This window comes from Phyllostomus hastatus, unplaced genomic scaffold (assembly GCF_019186645.2).
Source record: "Phyllostomus hastatus isolate PE091 unplaced genomic scaffold, TTU_PhHast_1.1 phas_contig_38, whole genome shotgun sequence".
Lineage (NCBI taxonomy): Eukaryota > Metazoa > Chordata > Mammalia > Chiroptera > Phyllostomidae > Phyllostomus > Phyllostomus hastatus.
This window is the reverse complement of record NW_025333869.1, coordinates 24,016,068-24,039,344: the sequence shown is the minus strand read 5'-3', so window position 1 is coordinate 24,039,344 and position 23,277 is coordinate 24,016,068. Positions and strand designations below refer to the sequence as shown.

The following is a 23,277-nucleotide window of genomic DNA, read 5'->3' as shown; positions in this document are numbered from 1 at the left end:
GTGGTTTAGATTTCATATATGAGTGAGATCATATGGTATTTGTTTTTCTCTGACGGGCTCATTTCACTTAGCATAATGTTCTACGAGTCCATCCATACTGTCGCAAAGGATAACATTTTTTCTTTTTTACAACCAAGTAGTATTCCATTGTGGAGACTTCTGTTGATGTTGGCTAGAAGCTAGTAGATTGAATTCATGAATGAGAGTGTCCTCTGGTCCTAGTCCTCACAGAAGCCATCTTCATCCTTCCGTAGATTTTTATGACATCTGCGATGAGGACTGCCACGGCAGCTGCTTGGGCGCCAGCGAGTGCACGTGTGCTCCAGGCACCGTGCTGGGCCCCGACCGGCAGACCTGCTTCGGTAAGAGACTAACCTTGAAGTAGAAACAGGCTACTAAGATCAAAGGGACAAATGACAAACTCTTCCTGATTCAGAGCTCCATTGTTTTTCCAGTTTGTGTCTGAACACCTGGAATGGAGTTTGCCTTTTTAGTTCCTAACTAAAGCTTTGGGACAATTTTATACCATGTTTAGGCATAGTCGGGAATGGTGCTGTGCAGCTCAGGAGTCACTAGTCGGGTGTGGTTACTGAGCTCTGGAAATGGGACTACTTTGACTGGAGATTTGAACTTGAAGTTTACTTAATTTTAATTTAAAAACCAATACTTGAGTAATTAGAAAACTGAAAGTGTTTGGGAAAACTTGAGTAGCCAACTGTAAATTTTATGACTCTATATACAGAAGAAATATTTCTCATGAAAATTTAGCATACAAATTGAGACATGCTATATAAGCATGAAATACACACTGAATTTCAAAGACTAGTTTAAAAAATGTAAAATATCTCAATAATTTTAAAATTGATGATATATTGAAATGAAATATTGTGGACATACTGGATTAAATGAAATATATTATTAAAATTAAAATTAATTTGATCAATTTCTTTGACAAAAATTTTAAATACTACTACTAGAAAATGTTTAATTATTTGTGTGGCTTTCTTTGTATTTCTGTTGGACAGTGGGGTCTAGAATTGTCTAAGGACATCCTCCTACAGCCACACGAATATAATTTTGGTTTCTCTGAGCAGCGTGAGAGGGAAGTCAGACTGCTTGTAAGAGATCCGGAGTTGTTTAACTGCACACTTGCTCTGGTTCTGTTGTCTGGAACTGGAAGAAAATACAGTTGGAAAAACCAAGACTGAAGATAATCTGTTTTCCCTTTAATGTCATGAATGTTTCTGTGCTCAGACTCCAATGGATTTAGAACAAGCCTAGGGACAAAGCGGAGGCCTGCCGTGCACCTTCTCAAGGAGAACTAGCGGGTCAGATGGGGACAGGGGATTAGAGTGAAAGGGACACAAACAGCTTCTTAATTGAGAAAAGCTTCTGTTCTTCAGTCCCCTGAATGAGCCCGCCGACCACCCTGTGGGCCCTGTTTAGACCCCCATAGCAGTCGGTAGGGCTCCTGTGAAGCCCATTTTGACTGTGATTTAAAGCTAAAAAGTTTGGGGCACAGGACACAACGGCTCCTGTCGTCTCCTCTCCCCCTCTCACAGCTCACACTTAGACACTCGTTTGTTGGAAAATATTTGGCTTTATTTTTTCTTAATTAAATAAAAAAAAATCCTCACACAGGGACATTTTTTCATTGCATTTTTAAGAGAGAGGAGGGAGAGTGAGAAACACTGTCATTAGAGAGAAGCATTGATTGTTTGCCTCCCCTGCATGGGAGGACTGGTGATCGTAGGCGCAGACCAGGGAGGTTCCCAGACCGGGGAATCTCACGCACCTGGGCAGCGCACTAAACCCTACAACCTAGGTATGTGCCCTGACCGGGAATTGAACCTGAACCTTTCAGTTATGGGACAATACTCCAACCAACTGAGCCACACTGGTCAGAGCTTGGCTTTATTTTAAGGCAAGACTTGTTCATTTACTTCTCTTCTTTATGTTTTTTAAGTATAATTGGCATATAATATTACATTAGTTTCATATGTACAACATAGTGATTTGACATTTATATACCCTACAATGTGATCACCACAATTAATCTGATTCATTTATTTCTTTGCCTTTATTTTAACACAACTTTGAATACATTATACATTTAAATAGTACCTAAATTCAACAGCATGAGAGGTATACAGTGAAATGTCTAGCTCTCCCATTTGTTCCATTTCCTATCCACCCTATTCAAAGTAAAATCTTGCATTATTTTCTTTTTAAAAATATATATTTCATTGCCCTGGTTGGTGTGGCTCAGTGGATTAAGTGCCAGCCTGTAAACCAAAGAGTAGTAGGTTCAATTCCCAGTCAGGGCACATGCCTGGGTTGAGGGCCAGGTCCCCAGTTGGGGCCTACAAGAGGCAACCACACCTTGATGTTTTTCTCCCTCTCATCCTCCCTCCTTTCCCTTCTCTCTAAAAATAAATAAATAAAATATTTAGAAAAAATATATATTATTGATTATGCTATTACAGTTGACCCAATTTTCCCCCTTTGTCCCACTCCACCTGATGATATCCCCATTCCTACCAGCAATGCCCCCCTTAGTTATGCTCATAGGTCTTGCATATAAGTTCTTTGGCTACTTCATTACCTATAATGTTCTTAACTGTCTATTTAGTAGCTAACAATTTGTGCTTCTTTTTTTAAAATATATATTTTATTGATTATGCTACTACAGTTGTCCCATTTTTTTCTCCCTTTATTTTCCTCCTCCTTGTAACCCCCAACCCACCAGCATTCCCCCACCTTAGTTCATGCCCAGGGGTTGTACATACAAGTTCTTCGGTTTCTCCATTTCCCATACTATTCTTAACCTCCCCCTGTCTATGTTGTACCTACCATTTATGCTTCTTATTCCCTGTACCTTTTCCCCCTCTCACTCCTTCCCCACTGATAATCCTCCATGTGATCTCCATTTCTGTGATTCTGTTCCTGTTATAGTTGTTTGCATAGTTCATTTTTGTTTTTGTTTTCTTAGGTTAGGTTGTTGGTAGTTGTGAGTTTGTTGCCATTTTACTGTGTGTGTGTGTTTTGTTTTGTTTTGTTTTAATCTTCTTCTTTTTCTTAGATAAGTCCCTTGGACAGTTCATAAAATAAGGGCTTGGTGATGATGAACTCCTTTAACTTGACCTTATCTGAGATGTGCTTTATCTGCCCTTCCATTGTAAATGAAAGCTTTGCTGGATAGAGTAATTTTGGATGTAGGTCCTTGCCTTTCATGACTTGGAATACTTCTTTCCAGCCCCTTCTTGCCTACAAGATTTCTTTTGAGAAATCAGCTGACAGTCTTATGGGAACTCCTTTGTAGGTAATTCTCTCCTTTTCTCTTGCTGTTTTTAAGATTTTCTCCTTATCTTTAATCTTGGAGGTAATGTAATTATGATGAGCCTTGGTGTGTGCTTCCTTGGGTCCATCTTCTTTAGTTCTCTCTGAGCTTCCTGGACTTCCTGGAAGTCCGTTTCCTTTGCCAGATTAGGGAAGCACTCCTTCATTATTTGTTCAAATAAGTTTTCAATTTCTTGCTCTTTCTTTTCTCCTTCTGGCACCCCTATGATTCGGATGTTGGAATGTTTAAAGTTGTCCTGGAGGTTCCTAAGCCTCTCTTCATTTTTTTGAATTCTTGTTTCTTCATTCTGTTCTGCTTGAATGTTACTTTCTTCCTTCTGCTCCAAACCATTGATTTGAGTCCCCGTTTCCTTCCCTTCACTGTTGGTTCCCTTTATTTAACTTTTAATAGCCTTCATTTCTTCCTCTATTTTTCAACCATACTCAACCATTTCTGTGAGCATCCTGATTACCAGTGTTTTGAACTGGGCATCTGATTGATTGGCTAACTCTTCATCATTTAGTTGTATTTTTTCTGGAGTTCTGATCTGTTGAAATAAAGGCCCAAATAAAAGTATTTGGGCCTTTTTTTTTTTTGGCTTGGCATGCTGGTTACGTAGTAAGGGGCAGAGGCTTAGGTATTTGCCAGGGCGGAACAACCCTCGTCTCTCCATTGTGGTGCTATACATAGGAGAGGGGTCCGAGAGGGAACTATGCCACCTGCTGGGTTCTCAACTGTTTTCAGTCATTTCCTCAGCCACCCACAAGCAAATTGGGCCCTTCTGGTGCTGATTCCCATGTGGGTGGGTTGTGTGTACATTCTAGGACCCTGTGGATCTCTCCAACAAACTCTCCTGTGAGGCAGAGAGTTTCTCCTTCTGCCTCAACCCCCACAGGTATTTTCAGTCAGAGGTTTGAGGCTTCATTTCCTGATGCTGGAACCCTGGATTGCATAGTCTGTCTCGCTCCCCAGTTGTTCCTCCTGGTTTATCTGCAGGCAAATGTGGGACCACCAGCTCCACCAGGGGCCAGCTTGCCACAAGTTCTCTTTGCACTGTATGCCCATCTCTGTCTCTCCTGCTGGTCTGGATGAATGTTTTTTCTTTAACTCCTTGGTTGTCAGACTTCCATACAGTTTTATTTTCTGGCAATTCTGGTTATTTTTGTTTTTAAATTTGTTCTTGTCCTTCTTTTGGTTGTGCAAGGAGGCAAAGTGTATCTACCTATACCTCCATTTTGGCCAGAAATCCAATTTGTGCTTCTTAATCCCTGCACCTTTCCCCCCATTTTCCTCCTTCCTCCTACCAGCTGATAACCCTCCAAATGATCTCCACAGCTATAATTCTGTTCCTGTTCTATTTTTTTGCTTAGTTTGTTATTTGGGTTCAATTATTGATAGTTGTGAATTTATTGCCATTTAATGTTCATTAATGTTCATTGTTTTGATCTTTTCTCTTTCTTATGTAATTCCCTTTAGTAGCATTTCATGTAATAATGACTTGATGATGATGGACTCCTTCAGCTTTACCTTGTCTGAGAAGCAATTCATCTGCACTTCAATTCTAAATGATGGCTTTGCTGGATAGAGTAATCTAGGTCCTTGTTTTGCACCACTTTGAATATTTTTTGTCAGTCCCTTCTAGCCTGCAAAGTTTCTTTTAAATAATCAGCTGACAGTCTTATGGGAACTCCTTTGTAGGTAACTCTCTGCTTTTCTCCTGCTTCTTTTAAGGTTATCTCTTATCTTTAACCTTTGGCATTTTAATTATGATGTGTCTTAGTGTGGTCTTCTTTGGGTCCATCTTGTTTGGGACTCCCTATACTTCCTAGATTTGTATGCATATTTTCTTCATCAAATTAGGGAAGTTTTCTTTCATTGTTTTTTGAAATAAGTTTTCAATTTCTTGCTCTTCCTCTTCAGATGTTGGTGTGTTTAAAGATGTCCCGAGGTTCCTAAGCCTTTCCTCATTTTTTTTTTAGTTATTTTTTCTTCTCGCTGTCTGATTGAATAATTTTTCCTTTCTTGTGTTTCAAATCATTGATTTGATTCTCGGCTTCATCCTCTCCACTGTTGGTTCCCTGTAGATTTTTCTTTATTTCACTTAATACAACCTTCATTTCTGCCTGGTCTTTTTTATAGCATTAAAGTGCCCAATGAGTTCCTGGAGCATCCTGATAACTAGTGTTTTGAACTGTGCATCTGATAGGTTGCTTATCTCCATTTTGCTTAGAACTTTTTTGGGAGTTTTGTTCTGTTCTTTCATTTGGGCCATATTTCTTTGTCCCCTCATTTTGGGAGCTTCCCTGTGTTTGTTTCTGTATATCAGGTAGAGCTGATTTGACTCTTTGTCCTAGCACACCAGTTAGTTGTATGGGGCAGAGACTTAGGTAATCACCAGGGCAGGGCAACCCGTGCCACTGCTCTGTTTGGGAGTGGGCTCACAGAGAGGACAATGCCTACTGCCTAGCCTCTGGAGTTTTCCCCAGAGGGAGCTGTCTCCTGGTGTTCACACTTCATTTTTTCTTTGTATGCCACTGGTCCCCTTCCAGCTGTTACCCTGGTGGTGAATCCAAGATGGGGTGAGTTGCTAAGTCCATTGCAGGCCCTTTATGAGGATGCAGTTTCTTCCACCGCCCCAACACCCACTGGTTTTTACAGCAAGAAGTACTGAGGGTTATCTTCCTGGCACTGGGACCCTGGGCTGGGTGGACTGGACTGGGGCTGGGACCCCTCACTCCTGAGGTATTCTTCCCATTTTTAACCCACCACATATGGATGTGGGACTGCCATTCCCATCTCCACGCCTCTTCACATCTCTGCCCTTCCTACCCATCTGGATGAATGTGGCTCCTTTAAATCCTTGGTTGTTGGACTTCCACACTGCTTAATTTTCTGATGGTTCTGGGTGATATTTATGTTGTAGAACAGCTGTATTTTTTTGCTGTAGCTGTGCGCAGAGGCAAGGCGTGTTTACCTGTGCCTCCATCTTGCCCTGATGTCTCTTATATTGTTTACTCATGTATGTTTCCAGGCTTTCTTCAGAGAGATGTAAAAATCCAAATATATGTATGTTTATTTATTGCCCCCCTCTTTTCACAGCAAAGGTTGAATATCATACACATCATCCATGTCTCTTGCTTAACAATTTATTTTGGACATCTTTGCCTATCAGTACACAGGGAAAAGTCCCAGTTCCTAACTGTGGTCTATCAGTTTCAGGGAGATCATAAATTCTCTAAAATTAGAGGCAAGTTTTAAGTTTGAATGCATGTGTCAATATACCCCTAGTTTTAAAAAAAAGTAATATAATTTTAACAATTTATTTTAAATTGTGTAGTTTTTTTAGGCAGAAAGAAAAGTATAGAAAAATATAACAGACTCACATATACACAGATTTGACTATAGTTAAATTTTTCTTTCTTTTTGAAAATAAAATTTTGCAAGTACAAGTCAGGTCATCTCACTCCATCTCATTTTCCTCTCACATCCTCCAGGGGGAATCACTGTTTCAAAGTTAGTGCATTTTCTTCTGATCCCTGTTTTTATGCTTTAATTACTTATATATGTACCTTATGATAATACACACTGTTTTGTGTGTTCTTAGCATTAACATAAAAATTATACCTTACCCCATGTGGGAAATTTTCTATAGAATGCACCTATAAAAGTGGAATTGCTGGGGTATAGTATCTAAGTCAGGCTGTAAATAACAATAGACCCCAAATAACAATGACTTAAGTAAGTAGAAGCTTATTTCTCTCCACATAAAAAAATATCAGTCTCAAGGGAAGCAGTCCAGGCTTAACACAGAGGCCTGGCCCCAAGCCTGGTGTGGCCACACCCAGGGTGGCTGCCAGCCCCTCTTACCATCCACTGAAGATTCTAATCTTATTGACTATATTATTTTTCAGTTCTACATACTTGTTTCCAACTCTGTTTCGTCCTTCTACACCCTTATTTTGGTTATGAGGCTTTTTTTTATCTTTATGGTAATTTTTAAAAAGCCTTGTGTTATGGATTTTTCTAGATTATTCTGTTTATCTCCAGTTCAAAGCCTCCTGTTTGTTATCTTGACAGCTCCCTCTTGTAGGAGATCATTTCCTCATTTTTAATGTTTTATGGTGAACCATCTTCAGATGTAATTGTTTTATTGGGGTGGGTGGCCTCCAATCTTATTACCTGGTTTATGGAAGCTTTACAGCCAGCTTCAGATGCTTCTGTCAGGCATCACAGAGGTTTCACCAGTGCAGGCCAAGTTTTACATCAGTTTCTCAGCTTCAGTATCCCCACGCCCTGTGCAAAGTGTGTAAGTTAATACCTCAACCGTGAGAGGGCCAGCATTTCCTCTCCTAGAACCTCAGGCAGAGAGCCGCCTGACTGCTTCCCTAAGCTTCGGAGCAAAGATCTTGTGCCCCGTTTCATTGTGGGGCACCTTTGCCAGGGTCCTGGACATGGTTTTAGTTCCAGCCGTCTCCCCTCCTGGACCCGAGGCCATGCTTCCTGTCGTCTTGTGGTTGCTTCAACCCCAGTCCCTGGCTTCAGTCCTACATCCAAGCCATGACAAATTTAGCTCACAAGCTTCCTTTTGTTGGTGGAAGGAAGGGGGTCAACATTTGTTGCCAATTGTGCTTTTTTTTTTTTAAGGCAAGAGTCCCTATCTTCCATCAGATTGTTAAAATGACTTAACCATTATTGTTTAAGTACAAAGTGGGAATATTCTAATATTTAAAAGAGATTTTGAGGGCAGTTGTTCACATGTGGCATAAGACTGCCTCAAAAATTTTGTCTTGAACTTACTTAAGATTTTTTAAATGCATTAAATGAACTCAGAAGATGCAGATATTTTCTTCTGCAATGTGAGTTCATTTAATGCATTTAAAACGCAGTTTGGTTTATAAGTTTGTATTTATTTAGAAAATTGTCAGGACCTCATTGGAGAAAGTGAAATTCACCAATGCAAATAAATAGGTGAACCCAGGTTAAAAAAAAAAGGAACTTTATTTCCCCCACAGTTTTGGCCTTAGGAGGGAATTGGTAAAGTGGGTGCACTCCGCTCCAGCAAAGGGCAGACAAAAAATAACTTGGCTGAGGAGCTCAGGTTGATAGAAGTGATTGATTATACTGGATCTCGGAGAGGAAGCTGGGTGGAAAGTGTGATGTGAAAAGATGTGGGGATTCTGCTAAGGGGGTAAGAAGATCGAGTTGCTCAGCAGGATGTAAATGGCGTTTCTTTTCTACAGACGTGAACGAATGTGAACAAAACAATGGCGGCTGTAGTGAGATCTGTGTAAACCTCAAAAACTCATTTCGCTGTGAGTGCGGGGTTGGCCGTGTGTTAAGAAGTGATGGCAGGACTTGTGAAGGTGAGAATGGTAAGAAGGGATTCACATCAGGAGCCCAGATCAAGGCCATGGGCTTATTCTTTGATGATCTTGAAACTGCCCACTGTTAGGTGGGAGTAACAGTTTGGCTGTGTAAGGAAGTGACAGAAGGGGTTCATCATCGTTGAGGGTGCTTGCAGATAGAATTCACTGTTAATCTTGTCTCCAAGAGTTCACAGGAGGGAGTGGCACTTAGTAAGAGGTAAAGAGCCACCTTTTTAACTTGGAAAATTAAAATAGGTATCCTGTGTTTCTCAAAGTCTGATGTGCCCATGAATCCCCCAGGCTCTTGTTCGAATGCAGACTCCAATTTGGTATGTCTGGGGTCAGGCTAACATGTTGCATTTTCTAAGTAACTAACTTCAAGGTGACACCTATGCTTTGACTCCAAGGAGCACACCTGCAGTAGCAAGGTAACACGGGCAGGAGACAGCAGATGGTTTGCAGCAGTTTCTCTCAAACTTCCCTGCCGAGTAGAACCATCTGGGTGCTTCCACAGCTCGCCCTTCCCAGGTCTCTCTCCTGGAGACTGGTTCAGTGGGTGGGATGCGTGTTTCTACCAGTTTGGGAAATTGGTTTACATGAAGCTATCCCCCACCCCCCGTATGCTTTGCATTTATTGAAAATTAATACACTGTTTGGAGATGAGTAAAACTATTTCTAATAGTGAAATTGCTTTATATATTTTATATGACTAAGTAATAAAATAGAATTTGTGATGTATGTTAAGTAATTGAAATGGAAATTGTTTACTATTATATATGAAACTTAGATTATACCCTTCTCTAAGGCACATTTTGCCCTTGCAAATTATCGCAACTAAAATTTGAACACTTCTGCTTTAGTCTGAATCTCATGATATTCAGAATTGAGAGCATAAAAACCCAACTGGTGGCAGATTATATGAAGATATAAATGGCTTTATTATTATTATTATTATTAAAGACATGTGATTGTCCCACAGAATAATCGAATGTGTGGCAAAATAGAGTTGTAATATTGCTTACAAGAGTCTACTTTATTCTAGTTATACTCAAAATAACAAGATCCTACCCCAAAAGGGAAAATTATGGCTGGCTCCCACAATTTATTCCATAGAACAAAGTTTGCATTATTAACAAAATTAACCAGAATGTTAAACTACTTTAAGTTTTATTGAATAATAGTAATGTCCTGAATTCTCCTTAAATCTTAATTATTTTATGCAATGATCTTTGCATATTTGAATATTAATGAGATGCTGCACAAGGAACTTTGGTAAATATTCATGAGAATTTTATTGGAAATATTACAGTTAATGCTCATTAAATTTTCAAACCTAATAACCATAACTGAAAAATATTTTAGCAGGAGATAAAATTAGTATACGAGTTATACTTTATGAATAAGATTCATATTTGTAATCTGTAAATTGTATTGATAATTCAAACATTTGTTTCTTTAGCTAGTCTGTTAGATAATTGCATCTTTTTAAAAATAAAAGGCACTTTTTAATTTTTAAGTAATATTATTGTTTTGTGTTTAAAGTTTATAGATCATAGAGGAATAAAAGACATAACTAAAATGACCCTCAGTCACACTTGCCAGATATATTTATTCTAAACATTTTGATGCATTCTTGTAAGAGACTTAAATCCTTCAAAGCAACTTAAAATTTGAATTTATTTTGTGCTTTGCAGTTTTAGACCTGAATGAACATGTCCAACCCTTTGTTTTATAAATACTGAAACCGAGACTCAGAGAAATTAAATGACTAAAAGAAGATCATTTTTTTTAAATATATTTTATTTATTTATTTTTAGAGAGAGGGGAAGAGAGGGAGAAAGAGAGGGGGAGAAACATCAAGGTGTGGTTGCCTCTTGCATGCCCCCTACTGGGGACCTGGCCTGTAACCCAGGCATGTGCCCTGACTGAGAATTGAACCAGTGATCCTTTGGTTTGAAGGCCAGTGCTCAATCCACTGAGCCACACCAGCCAGAGCAAGGAAGATCATTTTTTTAAAATTATGGGATGGACTTATGGATTATTATTTTTAAAGACTTTTTAAGATTTTATTTATTTATTTTTAGAGAAGGAAGGGAACATCAGTGTGCGGTTGCTGGGGGCTGTGGCCTGCAACCCAGGCATGTGCCCTGACTGGGAATCGAACCTGCGATGCTTTGGTTCGCAGCCCACGCTCAATCCACTGAGCTATGCCAGCCAGGGCTTGGAAGATCATTTTTAAGAAAAAAATTTCTATTAATGTTGATTTTAACATCTTATAGCATATTTTTGTGCTTCCTTCTACATTGTTATATATATTTTCAGCTATTTCAAAAACCCATAGGAGTACTTTGATCCTATTTAATTACACAGATTTATAAACAGGTGATAGCTTAATCTCTCTTAAGTTTAAACATATTAACTCATTGAAAATTATTCACAAAAATTAATTCATCCTAAGTTAATTTACTGATGTGCCAAAGAACTAATTATTTTACTATTATTGAAGTGAGTTATAGCTATAACTGGAAACCAGCTGATACCTTTTCTTGAGTGTCTTGGATGATTGAAAGCACTCCCTTCTGTTATCTTACCGCTAGCACAGGAGTCAGCAAAATTTGTCTGTATAGGCCAAATAGTAAATATCTGGGGTTTTGTGGACCATACAGAGTCTGTTGAAGCTACTCGACTCTGCCCTTATAGTGAGAAGGTGTCCATATAAGTAATAGTAGGTAAATGAATAGGCATGGCTACTTGGGTCTTCTTTCCCCAAAACAGAGAGAAAAACAAATCCAGATTCAAGGGTATTTTACAAAATGACCAGCTTAGGTGTCTAGACCTGTGGATATTGTAAGATTGATCTTTGTAGCTATAACATTTAATAAACATATTTTGTGGGCTTTCCCATATGTCTCAGTGACTATTAGGCCCCAGTGACACTGTGATGGGCTAAGTATAAGCACAGATGCAAAGTGTCACCTCAAAAACCATTCCCTTTTCTTGCGGTCTCTGTTACAGACATTGAAGGGTGCCACAACAACAATGGCGGCTGCAGCCATTCTTGCCTGGTGTCTGAGAGGGGCTATCAGTGTGAATGCCCCCGGGGCCTGGTGCTATCTGAGGATAACCACACCTGCCAAGGTAGTACCTGCACGGGCGTGACCTCTGCTCTGATTCACACTTCTCCCCCTACCCCCGACTCCCTACCTTTCTCATCCAGAAGTATCAAGATTCTCAGCTTTGAAAACTCCTACTCTTTCCGAGGCATGCATCCCTGCCTCTTCATTCTGGAACCTTCAAAGGAGAAGATTCCTGAGAAAAGATTACCAAAAAACTGACTTTGCTTTGCTGTTTTGAAAATTGTGATAAAAAATATATAACATAAAATCTACTAAACTAATCCACTAAACTACATAAAATGTATCTAAATTAATTTCAAGTGTGTAGTTCAGTAGTGTGGAGTATATTTATATTGTTGGGTAACAGACCTCCAGAACTTTTCCGCTGCACAAAACTGAGCATCTATACCCATGAAACCACTTCCCATTTCCCCTCCCCCCGCTGTGCAGTGTTAGTCTTTCTGTGATTGGCTTATTTCACTTAGCCTAGGGCCACAAGTTTCCTCCGTGTAGTAGCATCTGACAGGATTTCCTTCCTTTGTAAGGCTGGATAATATTCCATTGTATGGATATGCCACATTTTATTTATTCAGCTACTTGTTGACGGACATTGGGGTTGCTTCTACCTCTTGACTGTTGTGAACAGTGCTGCTATGAACATGGTGCAAACAGCTTTTTGAGATTCTTCTTTTAATTCTGTTGGATGAATACCTCAAAATGGGATTGCTGAATCTTTTGGTTTCCTTTGCTTTTTTACCTTTGATTTTTTTCTCTAATTTCTGTTACTAATTGAGAACTAATACTTCATTTAGAAGTGTAAGACACCGATGGAGTTCTTCTGTATTCTAACAGATTATTGGGTCGTGAAACCAAGTTGAAAGCACTAGAGGATGGATTCTTCTCTCTACACTTACAATACTTGCATTAACAATCCTCTGAGAACTATTTTCTGGAAACATAGTTGTTTATGTCCAGGCCATTAATCCATTCATCCAGTAAAGATTAGTGAGCAACTATCCCAGGTTTACTTTCACTGTCCAGTTTGTATGACATATCCTCAAATATTGATATTCTCCTCACGTATTTTCTGATAGTACCCATACATACTTTCTTCAGGGTATTTGTAGAGTCTTAAAAGAAGGGAACACAGGAACACTGAGGAAAAGCAACCTTTTTATATTAAGTTAAAGTGGAATTTATAGTTGGGGTTTATGGCTAGTGAACAGTGCAAAGACAATTTGGAACTCTTCCCCAGGTGCATTGATGCCACTTTTGTGACCTGTTTTATGGAGCAGGAATTAACAGGGAAGCCAAAGCAGTGCCATTATCGAATTTAACCCTGTATCGAAGCAGTAGTTTTTCTGTATTGGCAATAAATTGTGTTTGTGCTAAAAGTGAATCCTTTGGGTGTTTCAGTTCACGGAGTTATGCGAGCCACACTTTGAAATAAATGTCTCTTGAATTGAAACTTGATCACAATACTTGCTCATTCAGGAATCACTTACTTCAGGAGCATTATTTGACCACAGCCTTGGGAGTCAGGAGTCCTGGTTTTATCCATCGGCTTGTCTTGAGCCTCATAGATTTCCTGGAGACTAGAACAAAAAGCTCAAATTGCATGCTGGTGAAACTGTTTCTTCTAGAAGCCTTCCTTGCCCTTCTTCTCATTCAGGCGTCTCGGTTCTAACAGCAGCCCCTTTCTGCCACAGTCCCCGTGTCGTGCAAGTCCAGCACCGTTGAAGTGAGCATCCCCAGGGACCTGGTCGGTGGGCTGGAGCTCTTCCTGACCAACACCTCCTGCCGAGGCGTGTCCAATGGCACCCACGTCAACATGGTCTTCTCCCTCAAGACATGCGGCACAGTGGTCGATGTAGGTTCCTCCTGGAGGACACTTGGGGAATGACCAAAAGCCAGTTACTTGGGAGGGAGTTGAAAGAGGTATGCGGTATGGCTTGTGTGTGTCCTAGATGAAATCTTCCCATACGAAAGAACAGATTTCAAAACATCAAATGTCATTCATTTAACAAATGTATTATTGAGCATCTGTCTATGGTCCTGGCACTGTGAGGATAGGAAGTTAGGAAAAATTCTGCTATTTCTGTTCTCATGTAGCCCGATCTCTCCCCTGTGTGTAGACATTTTCCTGAGTGTATCAGCACCAGTATTGTTTTACTTGAAGAAAGTGACTGAGGTAGATGGTGGTCCATTTATGAGGTAACAAGTGAGTTCAAGTGTTGAACCAGGTGGAGGTAAAAGTTTTATACCTTCATCCAAGAATCTGTGCACATTTCTGTGCTGGGGAGTCTCAGGGACACATGAGATAAGATTTCCAATTTTTCAGAACATATACAGTAGTACTGAGATGATAATACACACAAAATATAAGAAAGACATAGTGGTCTAGATGACAGGTGTTGTCGGAAGCCAGAAAGGGGGAGACACTGGAGCAGCCCAGACAAGCAGGACTTGCGTCAGGGTGGAAGCCTGTGTGTGCTTTGCCTCTCATACAGGTGGAGAGGAGAAGATGGGGCATTTCAGACGGGAAACAAATGAGCGAGTCCCAGAGATGGAGCAATTAAGCTTATGCTGAGGTGAATGGGCAATGAAGCCTGACAGGCCAGGAATTCATATTGGAAAGGAAACTAGACGAGTTCCAGAGATTTGTCTTGTGTGCTGGGGTGAGGGGGGCAGGGCATTAGGGGTTAAGCAGGCACTGTCATGATGAAATCAGAAGTGTGCAAGATGGATAGAAAAAAGAGGACCTAGATCCTGAAGATCAATGCAGAGGCCCATGTGATCATTAGATTAAACAAATATTTATTGAATCTGACTAAAACAAAATCAGAGAGCTATTAGACTTGGGGTGAGACATGGAACAGTTATTTGAGAAGAAGGTGACCACGCTTTAGGCAAGTCGTGTTTGTTTTGTCTGTGGGTAATGACATGGGAATGCCCATGAGTCACTTTCTGCTACACAGGAGAGCAGACAAGTCTGGACATAATGAATTGGAAATTACGTGCATAAGAGTAACAGCTGAAGTTCTGCATGTGGATGAGTTCAGCACAAGGTCATGCTGCAGCATAATCACCAGGTCTAGGATTACAGAAAAAATAATATACAGAAGCTGTCCTTTTCTCAAACATAGGAGCTTTGAAATTGCTAATTCTGCATAGCTCAGGTTTTATGAGTAATATTCCAAAGGAATGTGTGGGTTGACCATTAAGTAGTGTGTAAATAAATATTAAAACACTACAGGCTTCAGCAACCAAATCACTAACGTGTTTTGAGGGCTGGAGATTGTTACGTTTATGAAGAGCGGGGGGAAACCTTTGTAGAAACAAATGTAAAATCTCTTTCCTCTCTTTACCCTGGCCTGGCTCAGGTGGTGAATGACAAGATCGTGGCTAGCAACCTCGTGACAGGTCTACCCAAGCAGACACCAGGAAGCAGTGGAGACATCATCATCCGAACCAGCAAGCTACTGATCCCGGTGACCTGCGAGTTTCCACGCCTGTACACCATCTCTGAGGGATATGTGCCCAACCTCCGAAACGCCCCCCTGGAAATCATGGGCCGCAGTCATGGAATCTTCCCATTCACTCTGGAGATCTTCAAGGACAATGAGTTTGAAGAGCCTTACCGGGAAGCTCTGCCCACCCTCAAGCTTCGAGACTCCCTCTACTTTGGAATTGAGCCTTTGGTGCATGTGAACGGCTTAGAAAGCCTGGTGGAGAGCTGTTTTGCCACCCCCACTTCCAAGATCGACGAGATCCTGAAGTACTACCTCATCCAGGATGGGTAATTATGCTGCTTAAAGGGTTTATTACTCCTAGTTCATGTGTGACCTCTAGGTGTGCAAGTACACTCAGTAATTTCCCCCAAACAATGTGGCACTCTTGTGAGCTCTTAATTAGTTCAGAAACCATTCATTAACATTTTGGAGGTGAAACTGGTGTGGGACTAGGGGGTCAAAAATTATTGCAAGGGGTCTCGCTCAGATGGCTGCCTGGATGTCATTAATCAAGACAAAAAGGATTAAGTAAAAAAGCAGATTTGAGGTTAAAATATTGAATATGATAGTTCCAAATAATAATTTTGAATTGTAAATGCCTGCATTTAAGTTATTTGGCTACTCCATTTCCTACACTGTTCTTAACATCCCCCTGTCTATTCTATGCCTACCAATTTGTACTCCTTAATCCCTGCACATTTTTCCCCATTCTCCCCCTTCCCTCTCCCAACTGATAATCCTCCAAATGGTCTCCATATCTACAATTCTGCTCCTGTTCTACTGGTTTACTTCGTTTGCTTTTTAGATTCAGTTGCTGATAGTTGTGAATTTATTGCCATTATAATGTTCATTGTTTTGATCTTTTTCTTAAATAAAAGTCCCTTTAACATTTCATATAATAATGGCTTGGTGATGATGAACTTCTTTAGCTTTACCTTGTCTGGGAAGCACTTTATCTGCCCTTCGATTCTAAATGGTATCTTTGCTGGATAGAGCAATCTTGGTTGTAGGTCCTTGCTTTTCATCACTTTGAATACTTCTTGCCAGTCCCTTCTAGTCTGAAGAGTTTCTTTTGAGAAATCAGCTGACAGTTTATGGGCACTCCTTTGTAGGTAACTATCTGCTTTTCTCTTGCTGCTTTTAAGATTCTTGTTTAGGACTCTCTGTGCTTCTTGGACTTGTATGTCTATTTCCTTCACTAGGTTAGGGATGTTTTCTTTCATTATTTTTTTAAATAAGCTTTCAATTTCTTGCTCTTTCTCTTCTCCTTCTGGCACCCCTATTATTTGAATGTTGGTACATATGAAGTTGTCCCAGAGGCTCCTTAGCCTATCTTTGGTTTTGTTTTTTGGATTCTTTTTTCTTCTTACTATTCTGATTGAATAGTTTTTTCTTCTTTATGTTCTAAATCATTGATTTGATGCTTGGCTTCATCCCCTCCATTCTTTATTCCCTGTAAATTTTTCTTTATTTCACTTACTATAACCTTTATTTTTGCCAGGTTCTTTTTTATGCTATTGAAATACCCAGTGAGTTCCTTGAACATCCTAATAACCAGTATTTTGAACTCTGCATTTAACAGATTGCTTATCTCCATTTTGTTTAGTTCTTTTTCTGGAGTTTTATTCTGTTCTTTCATCTGGGCCATATTTCTTTGTCTCCTCATTTTGGGAGCCTCCCTGTATTTGTTTCTATGTATTAGTAGAGCTGCTTTGACTACCTGCATTAATAGTGTGTCCTATTGTAGAAAAGTGCGCCTGTAAGTTACATGGGGCAGAGACTTAGGTAATTGCCAGCGCAGAGCAACCCTTGTGAACCAGGGTGATGGCGCCTCTGATATGGTGTTGCTGCTCTGTGGCTCTGTTGGGGGAGGGTTCAGAGAGGGGGACTATGGCTGCTGCCTGGCCTCTGGAATTTTGTTCCAGAGGAAGTTGCCCCCAAGCACTTGCCCTGATGCCAGACACTTTAGTTTCTCCCCCTATGCCACTGGTGCCCTTCTAGCTACTGCCCCAGTGCTGGAGCCCAGAGGGAGTGAGTCTGTGTAGGTCCTAAGTCTGTTGTGGGCTCTGTAAGGGGAGACACCTGAAAATCCCACAGTTTCTTCTACCACCCCAACTCCCACAGTTTTCACAGCCAGAAGTTATGGGGAATTACCTTCCTGGCACTGGAACCCTGGGCTGGGTGGTCTGGTGTGGGGCTGGAATTCCTTGCCCCTAAGGTATCCCTCCTGATTTTTATCCACCACACATGGGAGTGGGACTGCCTATTCCACGTCTCTGCCCCTCCTACCCATCTGAATAAATGTGGCTTTCTTAATTCCTTGATTGTTGAACTTCCATACAGCTCGATTATCTGATGATTCTGGGTGATAGTTGTTTTATAGTTTAGTTGTAATTTTTGCTGTGGTTGTGCAAGGAGGCAAGCTGTGTTTACCTACACCTCCATCTTGACCAGAAGCCTGAAAACTTTTTAATGGCTCTTGATTTCCTTTGATTGATAAATGTAACTGTTTACCAGTAGGAATCCTTCTAGCCTCAGATTCCTATAGTCAGTCTCCTGAGCATGTTTTTAGAATATGGAAAATGTGTCATTCTGAGCTGGTTTGGATGGCAAGTAATAGGTCTCACAAGGATCTATAGTCCTTTGGATTTATTTCCCTCTTAAGTAATCTCCGGAAAGTTTTAAAAGAAAAAGTAGAAGCATCATATTTAATTTACTTATTTTTTAGATATATACTTAATGCTAAGTAGATTAGAGAACTGATTTACTTTTAGGGGGAGAGTACATTTTGGTTCCTTTTTAATTGTTTTATGCAGCCTTATTGGTGTACTATTGACATACAATAAATGTACTATTTAAAGTGTACAGTTTGGTAAGTTATGATGTATACACTTGTGAAACTATCACTACCATCAAAATGAACATTTCTCTAACATTGAGAGTTTTTTTTTGCCACTCAAATTTGCTTTTGCAAAAATAAATGTATAATCATAACTCACCAGGGAATCATGTAATCTACAATTTCAATAAAACTTGTGAAGTTTGTTTGTATATTTATTATTCAGACCCTTGGGACATTTTTTTAGACAGTTCTAAGAAGGTATACTATTTCATTTCCCAGCCAGCCCTCAGCACATACAAAGCAGAAAATAAAAAACTGTGGAATAAATTATAATGCTTAAAAAGTAGAGACAAGAACTCAAAAACACAGCTGTGTTGGCCTATTTAATACAGGCAAATAGTCCCATCTCTGGGACAGTCGTGGGCACTACAGTAATGGTGCATGTGAAGTAATCCCTCAAGATAAAAATCCAGCTCTCACCCTGGCTCACTGCGCCTGGCCCTCTGATTCCTATGTCCTCCAGTTCCCGCTCCTGTCAGAGGGAACGATGAGCAAGTCCCAAACTCTGTTGTCACTCATACCCTCCTGGCTCTGCACCTGCTGTTTCCTCTGCCTGAAATCTTGCCCTTTTCTTTATGTGCGATTTTTACTGGTCCTTCAAGATTCAGTGAGGTTTATTTCCTTCATGAAGTCTTCCCTGATTCCTCCCAACCTGAACAAGAAACCTTCCTTCTCCTCCCTTCTCAATGCTGAGCCCAGAGTGACCATCACTGAATATTTGCCTGATGAATTTTACGGAGCATTTAGCATAATGATGCAGAGCCTTGAGTAAACATAATGCAGTTCACTTACATCTGTAAATTGTTTGATGATTTACTGTCCTCAGCTTAAATGTAAATGAAGCTGGTTTCCCTTGATAGTTAACACATCTGAGTCACCGCCCTCTAGCACTAGTTGACACATGCTATGAGAATGCAAAATAATTTCATACCAGCCAAGGCAAAGTGGAATTAGAAACTTAATCTCCAGAAAAAGAAACATATTGAAATCCAAAATCAAATACTGGGCAACTTTTGTATAATCAATTTCTTTGGAATATCATCTATCATCATTCCTTTCTGGTAGCACACGAACTTGAAGTTGTCAGAACTAAATTGTTTAACCACAGCAAACACCAACCCAAGGTCCAGAGTTTGCCCTGCATTCTATTCTGGAACGTGTTGCCTAGGAACAGCGCTTTCTGCTTCACTTTTTCTTTTAAAGAAGAATAATGGCATTTAAATTTGATAAAATATTTTATTTAACCCAATTTCTCCAAAATATTATCATTCTAACATCTAGTTAATAAAAAATTACTAGTGAGATATTTTACATTTCCTGCTAAGTCTTTGAAGTCTGGTGTGTATTATACTCTGTAAGCACGTCTTGGTTCTTTTTCTTTTATTTTTTTCTTCCAAGTGCCCCACCCCTTAGTATCTTTAGATAAATTTAAAATGCTGAGACACTTAGACAAAACTGCCATTTGACATTGCATTACCAGTGTTGTTATAAACATTGGAATGCACGCTCCTTGATTTCATAGACCATATTGTTCATCCGCCTGCGCTCTGCAGCGCCCTGCGCGCCGTGCTGCACAGATTAGATGCGCGACAGGATTTATCACAGCACGTGACTGGAAGGTGGCAAAAATTAATTTTACGTAAGGAAAGTGAAAATAAATACATAAATGCAAGAAATAACAGGAACCACATTACATAGGTGGATGTAAACCACCTATGTTTACATCCTCTTCAGTTCAGCGGAGTAAGATAATAATAATACAGTCAAGACATCTTACTTTTAAACAATTTTGTTGGAGTTTTCAACTGCACTGAAAGAGCAAGTTAAAGAACTAGAAAGTGGTCCGTTAGCACAGGAAGGAAGTATCGAGTTTCACAGGCTTTCTAGCTGATCCTTTTTCCCTGGCCTGGTGGACAGAAACTATTAGGTACCCATAAAAAGAAAAATGCTTAGAAAAAACTCCATTTAGAATTCAGGGCAAAAAGATGACACAGTGTGATCCTTGGCCTTTAACCTTTAAGGAGAAAAGTTTCATAAATACTAAACCATGGCCTCAAACTGGAAAATCTGTAATACTTCTTTTCCCCCAACTAACCCTGTAGACCTGAGATTAAAACCCCAAACCCTGTCAAGCTACAGTTTAGTATTAAATTTGGGAAAAGAGGGATGAAAACAATTTGGAGCTGAATGACTTTTCCCCAATAGAACCAGTTATTTATTCTCTAAGAAACTTGGATCTTCATGCAGCTCTCTGAATTGGGGTTTGCTCGCCCTTGAATCCCCTTCAGGGGTAACTATGTATCAAGTATCCATAAATATTTATGATCTCCAGTTAAACAAAAGCCTTTTCAAACCAATAATAAAGTACGAGAATGCAGAATTCCTGCAATATATTGCAAATTAAAATACAGCCTTACAAAGAGACCTTTATGTCAAAAGTTATCTTTGAAATAAATGTCGCTGTTGCTGCTAATGCTTCCATACATTGACTTAGCTGGAGGTCCTCGTGTGCAGTTTGTGGGGACAGTGACCGACAGCTGGGACGGACAGTGCCCATGAGCAGGGCTGGGTCGGAAAGGGATTTCATTTTTCCTTCATTCTCAAAAAGCTTGGGTGCAGCCCAGCCTCCTCCACCCAGTTTCCCTCTGCTTGGACCAAGCACGTTGGCCTGGACTGTTTTTCCACCTCTGCTCGAACAATCAAGCCTTACGTGCTCTCCTGTCCTACTTTAGCTGTGTTTCAGATGACTCAGTAAAGCAGTACACGTCACGGGACCACCTCACAAAGCACTTCCAGGTTCCTGTCTTCAAGTTTGTGGGCAAAGACCACAAGGTAAGCTGAGCCCCTGCCCCAGCCACCTGAGCCTTCCTTCCCAGTGTCCAACATGTTGGCATTCTACGAGTCCACAGTTACAATCTGCATCACCTCTGGAAAAAATATTGTAAAACTGGCCATCTAGAAGCTTAACACTTTCATGAATGTTGTAACTATCTGCCCCTCCCAATAAAATAACTGCTTGTTTGAAGAAAGTACTATATGATCCCAATTTCAAACCCTTGTAGCAGAAATGGCTGAAAAAGCCTGTGTAGTGACCACATGGCAAAGAATATGGCCAGAAAACTCACAGAAAAAATAAATATTGAAATACTCAGTGAAAATAATACTTAAAATGCCAATTAAAACAATTGTGATACATTTATGCATATTCATTTATAAAAATTATGAATCAAAACACTTGCAAAATTACATTGTACATTTATACATTGGCTATATAAATTGGTATACTGTCTGGAAAGTTGTCTAATAATATGTATAATAACCATAAAATCACCATATTATTTTTTCTCAAAATTCTAATTCTCAAAAACAAGCAAGCAAAAGAAGAAAAACAAGACTCATGGTCTGTGTTTATAGTGCCGTTTAAGGGGAGTGAAAAAAAAAACCCCAGATAGGGCAGCCATATCAGTTAGTGCAGTATTAAGTAGTTATTAAAATGGTATAGAAATATGGAAATACAGAAAAAGGAGATATGAAAAAACTTGTCATAACAATTTACCTACGTATGGAATATGCTACTTTTTAAATGTGCACACATGGATATACGGGTTATAAGCAGTTTTATATGGGAGGGTAAGCTGGAAGGTTTTTTTTCAACATTGTTGTTGAAACATTTCAGCACAAATTTAAGAAACCAACAGTGTTTTCCACACTGCATTTAAGTGCACTGACATCCTTTGCAGCTGCATCACTGCTGCAGAACAAGTGCCAACTGTGATGGCTAATCCTGCTCTCCCTCCTCAACGAGGCAACATGCTTTGGGAAGTTACTTATAGGAAGAAGCTCGGAGAAAGAACTTCTTTTCCACAGAAGTGCATGGGAGCCAATGTTATTCCTCATCCCCATGTGAAGAGCGAAGGTGTTCACATCAGTAGATGTTGGCTTCTCAGAGGTCTCTCCTGGCCCTGCACATAATTTATGGACGTGGGATTTTTCAATTATCCATGGGACTCCATGTGTTTGCCACCTCACTAATGTGTGGGTTTGGGCAAGTTCTCTCATCTCTCTACTGTCTGTTTTCTCATCTCTAAAATGGAGATGATAACATCTACCTCAAAGGTTGTTGTTTAGATGAAATGAGATAAATCTACATGAAACATGTGGCCGTGTCTGGCTTCTAGAGAGTGCCCCACAAGCGATAGCTGTTGTAATTTTTTGTTAATTACAATTATGGTCCTTGCAGGAAGTGTTTCTGCACTGCCGGGTCCTTGTCTGTGGAATGCTGGAGGAACGGTCACGCTGTGCCCAGGGCTGCCACCGGCGAGTGCGTCGCGAGGCAGAAGGAGGGAGCACAGCTACTATGCAGAGCCAGATGCTGACAGGCGGCCCGATCACCATCGACTGGGAGGACTAGGACCCGAACACCCAAGACCTGACTTCGGGCTGCCCACCTGTTTGGACCTTCTCCCCATTCCCCCTGAGAACACCTGTCTACACGCTAGAACATTGGCATTCTTCAAACCTCACGCTGTGGGTCTAGATGCCCCTGGACTCCACTCATTCGGATTCCCGCCCACTGGGCCACGAGAGGGCAGCTTGCTGCCGACCCCCACCCTCCCGACCCCGTTAGGGCTTCATCCTCCCAAGGCTGAAAGCTCTGCTGTCCACACAGAAGGCAGTTCACCCAATTCCCTCCGTGTCTTTTCTACAATAAAACACCTTGCATAGGATGCAGTAGTACCACTAAAATCAAAAGTTGGGTATAATATTTCAAATTAAGAACTTAAAAAAGTAAACAGTTGCTTGAAACTATGACTTAAATATCCATTGACTTCTCAAATATGTAAATAATATACCCTGAAATTTCAATTCAAATACAGAACAGTTATAGGGGATTTGGAAATTCATCAGTGTAAGTGTGTACTAAAAATACTGTTTAGATTTTCTCTTTCACAATATTTTCTTCTGATGTTTTTATATTGTCTTAAGTGAAATGTCTTCAATGAATAAATGTTAAATTCATTAACATGCATTTCTGTGGTTC

The 23,277-nt window shown here is 40.2% G+C and overlaps 1 protein-coding gene across 2 annotated transcripts in view; it reads left to right on the top strand.

The window, feature by feature from the left end:
• OIT3 (oncoprotein induced transcript 3) overlaps positions 1-23,276 on the top strand; it is a 28,827-nt gene extending 5,551 nt beyond the window's left edge. Inside the window, exons 3-9 of one of the 2 annotated variants that reach the window (XM_045842417.1) lie at positions 255-362; positions 8,581-8,703; positions 11,722-11,844; positions 13,532-13,692; positions 15,206-15,621; positions 20,969-21,068; positions 22,477-23,276. In XM_045842417.1, the coding sequence (XP_045698373.1) occupies positions 255-362; positions 8,581-8,703; positions 11,722-11,844; positions 13,532-13,692; positions 15,206-15,621; positions 20,969-21,068; positions 22,477-22,647 (1,202 nt within the window). In that variant the 3' untranslated portion in view covers positions 22,648-23,276. Of the gene's footprint in view, positions 1-254; positions 363-8,580; positions 8,713-11,721; positions 11,845-13,531; positions 13,693-15,205; positions 15,622-20,968; positions 21,069-22,476 lie in introns of both variants that reach the window. The other variant, XM_045842416.1, reaches the window with a different exon arrangement.
• The last annotated feature ends 1 nt before the right edge of the window (position 23,277 follows it).